The sequence below is a fragment of the Ursus arctos genome, unplaced genomic scaffold (assembly GCF_023065955.2).
Source record: "Ursus arctos isolate Adak ecotype North America unplaced genomic scaffold, UrsArc2.0 scaffold_18, whole genome shotgun sequence".
Classification (NCBI taxonomy): Eukaryota; Metazoa; Chordata; class Mammalia; order Carnivora; family Ursidae; genus Ursus; species Ursus arctos.
The window spans coordinates 34,032,539-34,050,917 of NW_026622852.1; the positions used below are offsets into that span (position 1 = coordinate 34,032,539).

The window sequence follows — 18,379 nt, forward strand, 5'->3', positions numbered from 1 at the left end:
GTGAACAATTTAAATGTAAATTTAAATTCTCCAATCAAAAAACATAGACCACCTGGGAGGAGTTAAAATGGCGGAGGAGTAGGAGACACCTTTTTCAGCCGGTCCCCCGAGTCGAGCTGGATAGGTATCAGACCAGCCTAAACAACCACGGAACCAGCCTGAGACGCAGGAAGATGCATCTGGATCTCTACAAATGAACATCTCCAGCGCTGAGTATTGAGGTATGAAGCGCGGAGCCATGAAACTGTGCACAGATATCGGAAGATAAACGGAAGGGGGAGGGAGCCGCCGCATTCAGGCGTCGGGAAGCGGTAGCCACCTGCACGGGGGAGCGAGCAGACTCGCGGTCGGCACCGGCAAAACAGCAGACAGAGACCGTGAGCCAGGAGCGCGCGCCACCAGGCTTCTCACGGAACTCCGGACCCGGTGTGCTCACCGGAAATAGACTGAGACCGGGAGCTTCCGGAGCGCGTGCGGGGGCGGCTGGCAGCGTTAGAAACACAAAGGACAGAGACGCGCTGGCCCTGGAAGTGAGGCCTGGGACGCCGGGTGTGGGGCACACATCCCTGGACGCTGCAGGGTTGAGCAGCACCAACGGTAACAGAGTTAAAGTGGCCAGAACATCAGTGGAGAACAGGCCGCAAACCCTCTGTTCTGTGACAGAGGCTGGGATTCGGCTACTGCTGCTCTGACTCTCAGAAGAGGCACAGCAAACCGCCAGGGAAAGCCGCCAGAGAACAAAAGCCTGGAAATACCGGCTCACAGTGTGCCCATCCCCATCCCCCCTCGCAGGGGACGCGGAGACTCTACCCAAACAGGGTTGCCTGAGTATCGGCGCGGCAGGCCCCTCCCCCAAAACACAGAAGGCAGGCTGAAAAATCAAGAAGCCCACAACCCGGGCGCCGGGGTGGCACAGTCATTGAGCACCTGTCTTTGGCTTAGGGCGTGATCCCGGCCTTCCGGAAAGGAGTCCCTCATCGGGCTCCTCCGCTGGGAGCCTGCTTCTTCCTCTCCCACTCCCCTGCTTCAGTTTCCTCTCTCGTTGGTTGGCTGCCACATAAATAAATAAATAAAATCTTTAAAGAAGAAGCCCACATCCCTAAGATCCCTATAAAACAAGGGGCACGGCCTGGGACCCAGTCAATAATTTGGGCTCTGGACAACCCCGCAACTTCTCCTCATCAGAATGACAAGAAGGAGAAGCCCCCCCCAGCAAAGAAAAGACAGTGAGTCTGTGGCCTCTGCCACAGAAATAATGGATATGGATGTAACCAAAGTATCAGAAATGGAATTCAGAGTAACAATGGTCAAAATGATGAGTAGAATTGAAAAAACTATTAACGAAAAGGTTACTGAGAATATAGAATCCCTAAGGACAGAAATGAGAGCAAATCTGACAGAAATTAAAAATTCTATGAGCCAAATGCAGGCAAAACTAGAGGCCCTGACGGCCAGGGTCACCGAAGCAGAGGAACAGGTTAGTGAATTGGAGGATGGGTTAATAGAGGAAAAAACGAAAATAGAAGCTGGTCTTAAAAAAATCCACGTCCACGAATGTAGGTTACGGGAGATTACTGACTCAATGAAACGATCCAATGTCAGAATCATCGGCATCCCCGAGGGGACCTGTCTACACAGACCTGGAATGAGAGAAAGGATTGGGGGGGCATTTTTAAAGCTCTTTCAGAGAAAAACTGCAGCCAAGGATCCTTTATCCAGCAAGGCTGTCATTCAGAATTGATGGAGAAATAAAAACATTTCAGAGTCGCCAGTCATTAACCAATTTCGTAACCATGAAACCAGCCCTCCAGGAGATATTAAGGGGGGTTCTATAAAGGTAAAAAGGCCCCAAGAGTGATACAGAACAGAAAGTCACAGCCAATACAAACAAAGACTTTACTGGCAACATGGCATCATTAAAATTCTGTCTCTCAGTTCTTAGTGTCAACGTAAATGGTTTAAACGCTCCCATAACGCCACAAGGTTGCAGACTGGATAAAAAGGAATGACCCATCCATTTGCTGTCTACAAGAGACTCATTTCGAACCCAAAGATGCATTCAGACTGAGAGTAAGGGGATGGAGTACCATCTTTCACGCAAATGGACCTCAAAAGAAAGCTGGGGTAGCAATTCTCATATCAGATAGATTGGATTTTAAATTAGAGACTATAGTTAGAGACGCAGAAGGACACTATATTATTCTTAAGGGAAGTATTCAACAAGTGGATATGACAATTATAAATATATATGCCCCCAACAGGGGAGCAGCAAGATACACAAGCCAACTCTTAACCAGAATAAAGAGACATATAGATAAAAATACATTAATAGTAGGGGACCTCAACACTCCACTATCAGAAATAGACAGAACACCCTGGCAAAAACTAAGCAAAGAATCAAAGGCTTTGAATGCCATACTCGACGAGTTGGACCTCATAGATATATATAGAACACTACACCCCAGAACCAAAGAATACTCATTCTATTCTAATGCCCATGGAACATTCTCAAGAATAGACCATGTTCTGGGACACAAAACAGGTCTCAACCGATACGAAAAGATTGAAATTATCCCCTGCATATTCTCAGACCACAACACTCTGAAATTGGAACTCAACCACAAGGAAAAATTTGGAAGAAACTCAAACACTTGGAGACTAAGAACCATCCTGCTCAGGAATGACTCGATAAACCAGGAAATCAAAAATCAAATTAAACAATTTATGGAGACCAATGAGAATGAAAACACAACAGTCCAAAACCTATGGGATACTGCAAAGGCAGTCCTAAGGGGGAAATACATAGCCATCCAAGCCTCACTCAAAAGAATAGAAAAATCTAAAATGCAGTTTTTATATTCTCACCTCAAGAAGCTGGAACAGCAACAGAGGGACAGGCCTAATCCACTCACGAGGAAGCAGCTGACCAAGATGAGAGCAGAAATTAATAAATTAGAAACCAGAAGCACAGTAGAGCAAATCAACAGGACTAGAAGCTGGTTCTTTGAGAGAATCAATAAAATTGACAGACCACTGGCAAGACTTATCCAAGAGAAAAGAGAAAGGACCCAAATTATTAAAATTATGAATGAAAAAGGAGAGGTCATGACCAACACCAATGAAATTGGAAGGATTATTAGAAACTATTATCAACAGCTATATGCCAAAAAACTGAGCAATCTGGAAGAGATGGAGGCCTTCCTGGAAACCTATAAACTACCAAGACTGAAACAGGAAGAAATTGATTTCTTAAACAGGCCAATTAATTATGAAGAGATTGAGTCAGTGATAAACAACCTTCCAAATAACAAAACTCCAGGCCCGGATGGTTTTCCTGGGGAATTCTACCAAACATTCAAAGAAGAAATAATACCTATTCTTCTAAAGCTATTTCAAAAAATAGAAACAGAAGGAAAGCTACCAAACTCATTCTATGAGACCAATATTACCTTGATCCCCAAACCAGGCAAAGACCCCATCAAAAAGGAGAATTACAGACCGATTTCCCTAATGAATATGGACGCCAAAATCCTCAACAAGATCCTTGCTAATAGAATCCAACAGTACATTAAAAGGATTATCCATCATGACCAAGTGGGATTCATACCTGGGATGCAAGCGTGGTTCAACATTCGCAAATCGATCAGCGTGATACATCATATCAACAAGAAAAGACTCAGGAACCATATGATCCTCTCAATTGATGCAGAAAAAGCATTTGACAAAATACAGCATCCTTTCCTGATTAAAACCCTTCAGAGTGTAGGAATAGAGGGTACATTTCTCAATCTCATAAAAGCCATCTATGAAAAGCCTACTGCAAATATTATTCTCAATGGGGAAAAGCTGGAAGCCTTTCCCTTAAGATCAGGAACTCGACAAGGATGCCCACTCTCGCCACTATTATTCAACATAGTACTAGAAGTCCTTGCAACAGCAATCAGACAACAAAAAGGGATCAATGGTATCCAAATCGGCAGAGAAGAAGTCAAAATGTCTCTCTTCGCAGATGACATGATACTCTATATGAAAAACCCAAAAGAATCCACTCCCAAACTATTAGAAGTTATAGAGCAATTCAGTAATGTGGTGGGGATACAAAATCAATACTCAGAAATTAGTTGCATTTCTATACACGAATAACGAGACTGAAGAAAGAGAAATTAGGGAATCCATCCCATTTACAATAGCACCAAAAACCATACATTACCTTGGAATTAACTTAACCAGAGACGTAAAGGACCTATATTCTAGAAACTATAAATCACTCTTGAAAGACATTGAGGAAGACATAAAAAGATGGAAAAATATTCCATGCTCATGGATCGGAAGAATTAACATAGTTAAAATGTCCATGCTACCCAGAGCAATCTACACTTTCAATGCTATCCCGATCAAAATAACAATGACATTTTTCAAAGAACTGAAACAAATAGTCCTTAAATTTGTATGGAACCAGAAAAGGCCCCGAATCTCCAAGGAACTGTTGAAAAGGAAAAACAAAGCTGGGGGCATCACAATGCCGGATTTCGAGCTGTACTACAAAGCTGTGATCACAAAGACATCATAGTACTGGCACAAAAACAGACACATAGACCAATGGAACAGAATAGAGAACCCAGAAATGGACCCTCAGCTCTTTGGGCAACTAATATTTGATAAAGTAGGAAAAAACATCTGGTGAGAAAAAGACAGTCTCTTCAATAAATGGTGCTGGGAAAATTGGACAGCTACATGCAAAAGAATGAAACTTGACCACTCTCTCACACCATACACAAAAATAAACTCCAAATGGATGAAAGACCTTGATGTGAGACAGGAATCCATCAAAATTCTAGAGGAGAACATAGGCAGCAACCTCTATGACATCGGCCAAAGCAACCTTTTTCATGACACATCCCCAAAGGCAAGAGAAACAAAAGATAAAATGAACTTATGGGACTTCATCAAGATAAAAAGCTTCTGCACAGCCAAGGAAACAGTCAAAAAAACTAAGAGGAAGCCCACGGAATGGGAGAATATATTTGCAAATGACACTACAGATAAAGGACTGGTATCCAAGATCTACAAAGAACTTATCAAACTCAATACACGAGAAACAAATAAACAAATCAAAAAATGGGCAGAAGATATGAACAGACACTTTTCCAATGAAGACATACAAATGGCTAACAGACACACGAAAAAATGTTCAAAATCATTAGCCATCAAGGAAATTCAAATCAAAACACACTGAGATACCACCTTACGCCAGTTAGAATGGCAAAAATAGACAAGGCAAGAAACAACAATTGTTGGAGAGGATGTGGAGAAAGGGGATCCCTCCTACATTGTTGGTGGGAATGCAAGTTAGTACAGCCACTCTGGAAAACAGTGTGGAGGTCCCTTAAAAAGTTAAAAATTGAGCTACCCTATGATCCAGCCATTGCACTACTGGGTATTTACCCCAAAGATACAGACGTAGTGAAGAGAAGGGCCATATGCACCCCAATGTTCACAGCAGCAATGTCCACAATAGCTAAATCGTGGAAGGAGCCGAGATGCCCTTCAACAGATGACTGGATTAAGAAGTTGTGGTCCATATATACAATGGAATATTACTCAGCTATCAGAAAGAACGAATTCTCAACATTTGCTGCAACATGGACGGCACTGGAGGAGATAATGCTAAGTGAAATAAGTCAAGCAGAAAAAGACAACTATCATATGATTTCTCTCATCTATGGAACATAAGAACTAGGAAGATCGGTAGGGGAAGAAAGGGATAAAGAAAGGGGGGGTAATCAGAAGGGGGAATGAAACATGAGAGACTATGGACTCTGAGAAACAAACTGAGGGCCTCAGAGGGGAGGGGGGTGGGGGAATGGGATAGACTGGTGATGGGTAGTAAGGAGGGCACGTATTGCATGGTGCACTGGGTGTTATATGCAACTAATGAATCATCGGGCTTTACATCGGAAACCGGGGATATACTGTATGGTGACTAACATAATAAAAAATCATTAATAAAAAAAAATATGCAGAAAAAAAAAACATAGACCAGCTGAATGGTTAAATAAACAAGACCCATCCATTTGCTGCCTATAAGAGACTCATGTCAGATAGAATGAGACACACAGACTGAAAGTGAAGGGATGGAGATTTTTCATGCAAATGGAAACCAACAGAAAGCTGGGGTAGCTATGGTTATATCAGACAAAATAGGTTTCTAATACAAAGACTGTAATAAAAGACAAAGATAAGCATTACATAATGATAATGGGGTCAACCCAGCAAGAAGATATAGCACTTGTAAATATTTATGTACCCCACATAGGAGCCCCCAAATATATAAAGCAAATATTAACAGAACTAAAGGGAGAAATTGATGGCAATAGCAAAAAAAACAAACAAAACAAAACAAAAAAAAAAACCCACTAAAATTTGCATGGAACCACCAAAAATTCTGAACAGCCAAAGCAATCTTAAGAAAGAACAAAGGCTCCGGCTTCTCCACATCCTTGCCAACGTTTGTTGTTTCCTGTCTTGTTAATTTTTGCCATTCTAATTGATATAAGGTAGTATCTCATTGTAGTTTTGATTTGTATTTCCCTGATGGCTAGTGATGTTGAACATTTTTTCATGTGTCTGTAAGCCATTTGTATGTCTTCTTTGGAGAAATGTCTGTTCATGTCATCTTCCCATTTCTTGACTGGATTATTTGTTTTTTGGGTGTTGACTTAGATAAGTTCTTTATAGATCTTGGATACCAGGCCTTTATCTGTAATGTCATTTGAAAATATCTTCTCCCATTCCGTGGGTTGCCTCCCATTCTTTGGGTTGTTCCCTTTGCTGTGCAGAAGCTTTTTATTTTGATGAAGTCCCAAAAGTTCACTTTTGCTTTTGTTACCCTTGCCTTTAGAGATGTGTCTTCAAAGAAGTTGCTGCAGCTAATGTTGAATAGGTTACTGCCTATGTTCTCCTCTAGAATTTTGATGGATTCCTGTTTCACATTTAGGTCTTCCATCCATTTTGACTTTATCTTTGTGTATGGTGTAAGAGAATGGTCCAGTTTCATTCTTCTGCATGTGGCTGTCCAATTTTCCCAGTAATATTTATTGAGAGCACTGGGTGTTATACGCAACTAATGAACTACACCAAAAACTAATGATGCACTATATGTTGGCTAATTGAAAATAATAATAATAATAATAATAATAATAATAATAATAATAATAATGAAAGAACAAAAGTGGAGGCATCATGCTCCCTAATTTCAAATTGTACTACAAAGCTATAGTAATCAAAACTCTATGGTATTGGCATAAAAATAGGCACAGAGATCAATGGAACAAGAATAGAAAGCCCAGAAATAAGCCCACGCATATATGGGCAATTAGTCCACAACAAAGGAGGAATGAATATACAATGGGGAAAGGACAGTCCTTTTAATAAACAGTGTTGGGAAAATTAGAAAGCTAAATGCAAAAGAACAAAGCTAAACTTCTATCTTACACCATACACAAAAATTAATTCAAAATTTAAAGACTTCAATGAAAGGCCAGAAATCATGAAACTCCTAGAAATAAACATAGGCAGTAAGCTCCTTGACATCAATTTTGGTGATATTTTTATTTTTAATCTGACTCCAAAGGCAATGATCATAAAAGCAAAATTAAATTAAACAATGGGACTACATCCAAGTAAAAGGCATCTGCACAGTGAAGGAAACCATCAACAAAATAAAAAGGCAACCTACTGAATAGGAGAAGATATTTGCAAATGATATATCCAATAAGGGATTAACATCTAAAATATATATATATATTTTAAAGATTTTATTTATTTATTTGACAGAGAGTGAGAGACAGCCAGCGAGAGAGGGAACACAAGCAGGGGGAATGGGAGAGGAAGAAGCAGGCTCCCAGCGGAGGAGCCTGATGTGGGGCTCGATCCCAAGACTCCGGGATCATGCCCTGAGCCGAAGGCAGACGCTTAACGACTGAGCCACCCAGGCGCCCCAACATCTAAAATATATTTAAAAACTTGTATAACTCAGTATCAAAATAACAGCCTAATAAAAAAAAAATGGCAGAGGACTTGAATAGACATTTTTCCAAAGAAGACATACAGAGGGCAAACAGCTACATGAAAAATGCTCAACATCACTCAACATCAGAGAAATGTAAGTCAAAACCACAATGAGATATTATCTTCCACCTGTCAGAATGGCTATCATCAAAAAAGATAAGAAAAGATAAGTGTTAGCAAGGATGTGGAGAGAATGAATCCCTTGTGCACTGTTAGTACAGCCACCATGTAAAACAGATGGCGGTTCCTCAAAAAATTAATGGAACCATTATATATATATTATCCAGCAATTCCACTTCTGGGTATTTATAGGTTTAGGGCAGCTTCATTTACAATGGCCAACTTACTATATCAACAGAAGAATGGATAAAGATATACACATAACACATGCACACACTGGAATACTACTCAGTCATAAAAAATGAAATTTTGCCATTTGTGACAGCATGAATGTACTTTAGGGGCATTATGCTAAGTGAAATAAGTCAGACAATGAAAGAAAAATACTACATAATTTAACTTACATGTGGAATCCAAAAAGCAAAACAAATGAACTGAACAAAACAAAACTCAGATACAGACAACAGACTGATGGTTGCCAGAGGTCTGAGGTGAAGGGGGTGAAACAGGTGGAGGAGATCAAGAGATACAAAATTCCAGTTATAAAACAAATAAGTCATAAGGATGTAATGTACAGCATGGTGACTATGGCCAATAACATTGTATTGAAAATCTGAAACATGCTAAGAAAGTAAATCTTAAAAGTTAGGCTGGTGATGGGTAGTAAGGAGGGCACGTATTGCATGGTGCACTGGGTGTTATACACAACTAATGAATCATTGAACTTTACATCAAAAACCAGGGATGTACTCTATGGTGACTAACATAATATAATAAAAAAATTAAAAATAAATAAATAAATACTTAAACATAAAAAAAAAAGTTCCCATCACAAGAAAAAAAAACTGTTAACTTTGAATGGTGATAGATAGTAACTAAGACTTATTATGGCAATCATTTTGCATTGTATGCAAATGTCAAATCATTATGTTGTATACCTGAAACTAATGTTGTATGTCAATTAACTTCAAGAGAAAAAGACTCAGAAACAGCAATCTGAAAAAACGTGAAAAACTGTCATGAAAAAGGAGTATATATTTGTTGTTCCACAAGGAAAGATGAGTGTTGCACACAGAGAGTTATATATACAGTTAAATGTGAAGAACTGTCTAATAATGAGGATTGTCCAAAAATAACTTGTGTGGCTTTATAAAGTGCTCTAACCATCACTGGGTTTGGGGGCAGAAGTAAGAGGAACATCAACCACACTGTAGATGTGTTTCTGTCATCTCATAAGGTTTAGTACTAAATATAAAGATGATTTCCAGTTCTAAGATCCAATTCTAAATGAATTTTACTGCTTCACTAGAATGATTGTATTAGAGTATGCATTTAATTATCTCTATCTCCCCTTTAATAATTCATTATTCATAATTCACTATGAAAGTTGAGATTATTTCAAAAATAAAAGCATTCCTTTTCAGGAATAAATTACAATTATTATTGGAGCATTATTTATAATAGTAAAAAATGAAAGCAAGACAAATGCCCATTATTTGAGAAGAGATTGAAAAAATTTTGTGACATAAATAGAATACTATCTAGCCATTATAAACATGTGTTACCCAAACACTTGATGATATGTGAAAAGCTGCTTATGATAGAATGTTAAGCATAAGAGGATGTAAATTATAGATAAAGGTAGAAATTTTATGATCTATAATACACTTCACCTGTCCATCTTTAAAATATTTGAACCTATATTTCTGAATCTATATTTTTCTTTTTTTTTTCTTTTCTTTTTTTAAAGATTTTATTTATTTATTCGACAGAGATAGAGACAGCCAGCGAGAGAGGGAACACAAGCAGGGGGAGTGGGAGAGGAAGAAGCAGGCTCACTGCAGAGGAGCCTGATGCGGGGCTCGATCCCACAATGCCGGGATCACGCCCTGAGCCGAAGGCAGACGCCCAACCGCTATGCCACCCAGGCGCCCCTGAATCTATATTTTTCTATGTCCAAGTTCATCTCAATATTGCCCTAGCGGCAAGTCCATTAAGAGGATGAATAAATGAGAGAGAATGAATTAATGAATATGGAAGGATGAATAAATGGGAGAGAATGAATAAGGAAAAGGTGTGGCACATTTTTAATAAACTATTTTGGAAAATAGTTAATATTTTTAAAATATCAATCTGTCCCATGCCTTAGACATAAAACAATATAGTTATCATATGGATGAGAGAGAAAAAACTCAAGTCAAAAGAAAATTTCATTCATGTTTTTTCAGGGATCATATGAAAATCTTACGTCAATGAAAATTAAAATAACAAGTCAAAAATAAGGAAAACCACAAACTGGAAAAGTATTTGAAAAAAATTTGAAGAACAAAGTGATCATCTATTAAGAGTTCATACTAATTAAGAGGTAAACTATCAAAATACCAAGAGATAGTTAAGCAAAGGATGTGGATGGACAACAAAAGAGAAAATATAAGCAATAAGTAAACATAGAGGGAATGTTCAATCTAACTGGCAATTATAGAAATGAAAAGCTAAAAGTAATGTTTTATACAAGAGAAAAGAATAAATGCCTTCTCTGGTTCCAGAAAATCCACAAAAAGTTGTCTGTACAAATACTTCAGTAGCAGTGTAAAGTTTTAAGTTTTGGATTGGATTTGGATTTAAAGTTTTAATTTTGCATATGAGCTAAGAATTCTCTCAGTTCATGCACTTTCATTCTATAGTCTTAATCTCTAGAGATCTGCCTTAAATTCTGAATTTTCAGTAGAAGGAAAAGCATATTACATAACCTGATACATCAATATCAATAGCCATTATATCAAAATCTCAAAAAATTTGAGACCATGGGGCGCCAGGGTGGCTCAGCCGTTAAGCATCTGCCTTCAGCTCAGGGCATGATCCCAGCGTTCTGGGATCGAGTCCCGCATCAGGTTCCTCCGCTGGGAGCCTGCTTCTTCCTCTCCCACTCCCCCTGCTTGTGTTCCCTCTCTCGCTGGCTGGCTGTCTCTGTCAAGTAAATAAATAAAACCTTTAAAAAAAAGTTGAGACCAATTAAAATATCCAGTAATATTAAAATTGTAGCCCAGATTATAGTAATTCCACTTAATGAAATATTCTTCAAATTTTAAAAAGGAACATTAAAAAGACTATGAAAAATCACAAAACATAGTGCTATAAAGTGGTAAATACTAATTAAAATTTATGCTGTGATTATACCAGTATAAAGAAAAATTGTGTGGTGTGTGACCTAGAATTAACAAAAATATTAAAGATAAACAAGTGTTTAAAGAGGTGGAATGACTACTTAGAACTCTATTAGGATTGACCTAGTACTATTCCCGGAATAAAAAAGAAAAACAAATTCTCAGGGAAAAGTTAATTTTTCTGAGAACTTTTGGACATATTCTGATTCCAGCCCCATATTATGTAGAGGCCATCAAATACAGCTATTTTCAATGTATACTCCAAGAAATGTATAACTGGGGAAGATTCTCTTTAAGTGAAGATAATTGGGGTTTTAGAATGTGCAGAAGTCAGGGACTTTGTCTCTGGAGAATCCTAAGTTTCTGACTCATAACCTTAGGGATTGAAGAAGTTTGTAAAAAATAAGAGCTAAATTGACTTCCAAAAGAAGCTGAATCTCTTGAGTAAATGTCAACTTTAGGACAAGTCATGGGAAACTAGAGTTGCATCATGGATCTTTATTTTTAATAAATTTTATTTCCTTGATACCTTCTTATGAAAATTCATATACAGACGAATTGCCTGATTGTAGCTATTTCTTCCCACATTTCTTTTTAGGAAGGAGAACAACTGCCTTTCAAAGTGAGACTCTTCTGGTCTCGTCTGAAATATGCAAATGAAATTCAAAGTCCTGGAAATTTTTTCTATTACTTAATAGAACGCAATGGTACGGATGACTTTAAAACCTAATCAGGAGGTAAGATAAAGAGAAAAGTTGTATTAAAATTATTTCAAAAGGAAAACATCCTATCAATAAATATAAAGATTTTTTTGTTGTTGTTGAGGTGATCATTGTTGGTGGGATTTTGAAAGTATGTATATATATATGTAAAGGAAAAAAATATAAAAATCCAGGCATCATCTTCAACAGCAGAATATTATTTAAATTCCTTTCAAAATCCCAAAATAGTACATGAAAAAGAGACTAGTAAGGGAGAGGAGGATGACTGCAACACAAAAGACCCTTGTAAGTAATAAATGAGTAGCTGCTGTATTCAAGTATCTAGTTCAGTAAAATCTTAAGTAAAAATTATATAGAGAAGGAGCCCACAATAATTTATATATTATTCACAAACTATGTTTAAGAAGGGTTTAAGGAAACATGTAAGTACAGGTGTTTATGGTAAAAATAGAATTAGAAACAAAAATATGTAATGGAAGGCTGAAATAATTATAATTGTTACTCTGAACTGTAGGTGCCCAAGGCAAAAGAAGAAATATTAATTTTTTTTTCAGTTCCCATTTATGTAACAAATCAATTCTACCACTCTAGATCTTAATTGTCCATGCTAGACCTGAAAGGAATTTTTGGCGTTTTTTTTTTTTTTTTTTCATTTTTAATTCACTATTGTGGATAATGTCTTCATAAATGGAAGACAATAAATGCCTTCAATGCTTTCAAAAGATTCCAATATATTTTTATGTGTGTATTTATCATATAGATCCTTGAAAGTTAAGTGCATCATATTAAATTGTGGTTTTATAAGAAGAAATTTTATAAATAAGTAGACGGAATATAGTGCTAAAACAGGCTTGAATCATAGTTCTGGTATTTACCACTTATAAGATATTGAAAACCAGGTGTTGTATGCAAGTGTTGAACCACTACTACTTTGTACACCTGAAACTAATATTACACTGTATGTTAACTAACTGGAATTTAAATAAAAACTTATAAAAAAGATATTGAAAATCGTACTTAAGCTTTGGAACTTCAAACTCATTTCCTCATTGGCAAAATTTATAATATTTGGATTGTTTTAAAGATTAAATGATAAAAATTATATGAAGTGCCTCATACTAGGACCTCACGTGACAATTTCTCTTCTCTTTGTAACCTAAAATAATACATCTTTCCTTGTGGTATATTAATTGAAGATTAGAGTTTATAAAATCAATACATTGAGAATCAGCAAATCCACTGATTTTTAAATCAAGTATCAATTGTCTTAATTGATATTTTTAGAAGAAGTGGAGAGAATAAGAGGATTATTTCCTCTAGTGAGAATCTAGAGTGCAGATAGTATGTGTTTTCCATTGAAAAATTTTAGTCCTTTAAATATTAGATCTTCAAGTATCTAAGTCAATAAAATAAAATGAAAAATTTATAGAAAGTTAGACAGTTTCCTTCTAGAAAGTTAGAGAGCTTGACTTCTGGCTTGGATAAAAAGTACAAACTTTCCTTAATTCTATTACAACAATAAAACAGTGCCAAGATGAAGTCCCAGGGCATTGAAACACAGAGTGGTTAATTCTTGTAAAACATCAGGGGTTGAGAGAGGGGGGTGAGAGGTTGGCTAGGATCCAGGCCAGTTCAGATCCTTTACAAATAGGAATGTCATCTTCTAAATGATAATTCTGTTCTAGGCATCGATAGTCTGCAATCTCTTTTGATAACATATGATTAGGTCAAGAACTCAAGATCCTTATCTTGGTGTACCTCCTAAAAACAAGACAAAACAAAAAAACCCTGTTACCTGGACAACTTTGAGGGCAGGGATTATAAATGCTCTCTTCCACCAGAAATAGTAGGTTCCTACCAATAACTACATAGGACACACCTCTACAGCCCTCCCTCAAAGTAGTTTCTAGACACTTAAGATAATCACTGTACTACTTAAATTGTTTTAACATTTTTTTATTCTGAATTAATTTTCCTAACACAACTGGAACCTGCTTCAGTATTTTTCTTTTTTAATATTTTTTCTTTATATATATTTCAGAATTTTGGGTAATTCAGAAAAGTAGAAGAAAGTTCTCTAAGATAACCATAAAGGTTTTGGGTATTTCTTCCCAGTCTTTCAGTCTAGGTTATCTTGGTTTAGGTTTTGCAAAAGATGCTGTTGTTTTGTTTCTGTTTCACTTAATCATTTTAACATAAACATCATTTTTGTTTTAATACAAATTCCTCACAAATGTCATATTAATAAGTGCATAATGGCCCATCAAATTAGTACGCTATGATTATCTAACAATTCCTGTGGCATTAGCTAAGAATGAAAAACTGTTTCAAAAGAGAATATCCAATAATAGCACATATTTAGTAAAAATGGAATTATCCAATATATACTTTGCATGGAAAGAAACTATCAAGGATCTTAAAAATCTTCATTCCCTTGTTCCCAGGAACCCATTTTGTGAAGTAAGCTAAAATGAAGAAAAAATTTCAGTCACAATGGTATTAAACAAGAGAGTTTGTCGATTGCTTCTTAAAAATCACACTAACATTGCAAGAGTAATGAAAATAATTTCCTCCATACTGTCAATTATCCTTCCTCCCACCCCTTATTTGCAAGCACAAAAGCAGATTGGTGGTTTCTTTTATAAATGTTTGCAAGTGAATTTTTTTTTATAGCAACTATCTCTGAACTGTCAAGATACTAAATGTACACCACCATTACTTCCTGCAAGTAATTTCCAAATAGGAATGAACCTGTAACTAGAAAAGAAAAGACGGTATTTGACATGATTCACATCTTTCTTGAAAAGACCCCAGACAACTGATGGTCCTTCAAAGCCTCTATCAGAATTTTATTTTCATATTCAGAGTAGGTTGATATATACATCTACGGTCAATCAAATTCAAATCTTAATACCAAATAGAAGTATATCCTGGCCTACTCAACCTTTCCTACCCTTTTTTCAGTGTATGCCTACAAAGTATGGTACAGCTTGAATTGGAGGACAACAAGTCCTCCTTTCCATAGCCAAAAGACATATAAACATTATATTATGCTGATTAATATGTCTGACCATTATAAACGAGAGTTGTCATAGAAAGCAGCATACATAACCTGTTGGCAAATGACTATCACAGAGAAAAATGGCAAACTCTATACCAGAAACACAGCCTTGTTTAGAAACACTACGTAGAAACTTATTCATTGGATCAATTCTTTTCTTTTCCTCCAGGGATTTTTTTTTTTTTTTTACAGATTGATTTATTTGAGAGAAAGAGAGAGAATGTGGGTGGGGAGGGACAAAGGCAGAAGGAGAGAGAATCTTAAGCAGATTTCCCACCGAGCAGGGAGCCGACAACGTGGGGCTCGATTCCACAACCCTGAGATCATGACCTGAGCCGAAATCAAGAGTTTGACACTTAACCAACTGAGCCACCCAGGTGCCACCCTCTAGGGATACTTTAAAGTTTGGTAGAATACCTTGGGAATGAAAAGGTGTTTTCAAAATTATGTTCTTTGATTTATTTACTATAAAAAAGAAGGTCATCTAGTAATATCTACTCCTTAAATTATTTCAAATTTAAGTTATTTGTCCATGCTCTACGAGACACAATTCAGATGCTTGAGCTGACCTTGAATTCCTTTTTTGGAAAATACTGACCCTAATTCCAAATTCAACGAATAGAAAATAAATGACTTTAACATGGACAGAAATGAAAAAACAGGCTCTTTTGTATGCAACTTGGTTGCTTGTGTATCTAAAATCTAAAGAACAAAAAACTGACTGCAATACACTCACACAGATATCTCAACTCCAAATCTCAGAAAGTGTTCAGTTTTTCATTTTCTACTATTCAATTACAGTCCTGTATACAACGGAAGCACTAGTGGCACTCTGCAGTAGTATTGGAGAGAGATGGTCTAAAAGGCCTTGCTATTCGTGTGAGTTCTGTAGTCAACAGTAGCAGCATCTGGAAACATGTTAATAAATTCAGATCTTAGAATCTGCTTTAGACCCGCTGATTCAGAGTCCCTTACAAAGATTCCCCACATGATTCATCTGTATTCTAAAGTTTAGAGGCACTCCACTAGACAGGTGGTTTACTTTCACATTGCACATTAGAAGCATCTGGAGAACATTATTTTTTTAAAGATTTTATTTATTTACTTGAGAAAGAGAGAGCATGAGAGAGAGAGCACAAGCAGGAGGTGTGGCAGAAGGAGAGAAAGGGAGAGGGAGAAGCAGTCTCCCCACTGAGCAGGGAGCCTGATGAGGGGCTCCATCCCAGGACCCCAGGATCATGACCTGAGCCGAAGGCAGACACTTAACCAACTGAGCCACCCAGGCGCCCCTCTGGAGAACATTATTTGAAAAGATGTCTGATTCACACTCCTTAGACAATTTACATAATTTGGAGAGGGGAATAGCCTGTTATTTAAAAAGAACAGGTGATGTAAAGTCAGAAAATGCACATTTGAGTAGTGGCTCACTCACTGTGTTTTTATATACATTTTACCTCTACAAATTTCACTTTCCTCAGATAATTATAGTGATGATAAAATGAGTAATATGTGTGAACATATTTATAAATTATAAAGCTTTAAATCACTGGTATTGTTAATGATTTCCATGAAATAAAATCAAATACATAGATATTTTTAACAGATTAGGCACACTCTCTCCAAAATGATGATATTCAAAGTGGGGTCTGTGGGTCCAGTGAATTGGAAATAACAGATGTTTGTTAAAAGTGTAAATAGTCCTTCCCTGTCTCAGAACTGTATATCACAATCTCAGGAAATAGAATACAAAAACCTGTATTTTTAATAAGCTATCCATATAATTACTACATGTCTTCAATCCTCTCCTTTAAGAGCCAGAAGAGAAATCCAAACAGCTAAACTCACAACTGCTACCACCACTCCACTAGTGCTGACACGCTTGTTGCCCCTCCTCCAATGATCTCTTATTGCATATGGTAATATGTATAGACTTGTTAAACTCACATGCAGTTTTCTCTTCTGGATTACTCCAGGTATAAAAAAGTAAAATGGACAGGATGAATTGGACTGAGATTGGGTTCATTCTGCAGGGATTTTCTGAGTACCCCAGAGTGGAAAAATTCCTTTTTGTGATGTGCTTGATGATGTACCTGGTGATCCTGCTGGGAAACAGCACCTTGATCATCCTAACTCTTCTGGGTTCCCGCCTCCATACGCCCATGTACTTCTTCCTTGGTAATCTTTCCTTCCTAGACATTTGGTACACATCCTCCTTTATCCCCACAATGTTGATACACTTCCTATCACAGAAAAAAACCATCTCCTTCACTAGATGTGTTGTTCAGATGTCTGTCTCCTACACTATGGGGTCCACAGAGTGTGTGCTCCTAGCAGTGATGGCATATGACCGTTACGTAGCCATCTGTAACCCTTTAAGATACACCATCATCATCAGCAAGGCACTCTGTATTCAGATGGTAGCTCTCTCCTGGGGATTGGGATTTCTCAATTCACTGACAGAAACTATTCTTGCAATACGGTTGCCCTTCTGTGGAAAAAATGTCATTAATCACTTTGTTTGTGAAATACTGGCCTTTGTCAAGCTGGCTTGTACAGATATTTCCTTGAATGAGATTACTATAATGTTGGGCAATGTAATATTTTTGTTTTCTCCATTACTGTTAATTTGTATCTCCTACATTTTCATCCTTTCTACTGTACTAAGAATCAATTCAGCAGAAGGAAGAAAAAAGGCCTTCTCTACCTGCTCAGCCCACTTAACAGTAGTGACTGTGTTTTATGGGACAATCCTCTTCATGTATATGAAGCCAAAGTCCAAAGATTCTGCTTTTAACAAATTGATTGCTCTGTTCTATGGAGTAGTCACTCCCATGCTCAATCCTATTATCTATAGCCTGAGGAATACAGAGGTGCACGGAGCTATGAGGAAATTAATCACTTTTTTATGAAAATGACTGATAAAAATGTAGAGACAACTGGCATAAGAAGTGAGAGTAAACTTTAAGAAATAAGAAAAATAAAATAAAGCTTTTCCAAAAAATCCAGCACAGATCTTCTTCAACTGATGGGGTTATGTCCTGATAAGCCCATTGAAAGTTCAAAATATCATAAGTAAAAAATACATTTAATACACCTAATCTACTGAGATCATAGCTTAGCCTAGCCTAACTTAAACACATTCAGAACACCTACATTAGCCAACAGTTGTTCAAAATCACCTCACACAAAGCCTGTTTACAATAAAACATTGAATATTTCATATAATAATAAATTATATGAGT

The 18,379-nt window shown here is 37.1% G+C and overlaps 1 protein-coding gene across 1 annotated transcript; it reads left to right on the top strand.

Moving 5' to 3' along the window:
* Positions 1-17,125: 17,125 nt before the first annotated feature.
* Positions 17,126-18,046, top strand: LOC130544032 (olfactory receptor 2S2-like). The gene has a single exon (XM_057313587.1). It carries the CDS (start codon positions 17,126-17,128, stop codon positions 18,044-18,046), a length of 921 nt encoding a protein of 306 aa, XP_057169570.1.
* Positions 18,047-18,379: the final 333 nt, after the last annotated feature.

Bases quoted from the DNA above. Each gene is read 5' to 3' on its own strand.
- LOC130544032 (XM_057313587.1), top strand. From the start codon at position 17,126: ATGGACAGGATGAATTGGACTGAGATTGGGTTCATTCTGCAGGGATTT.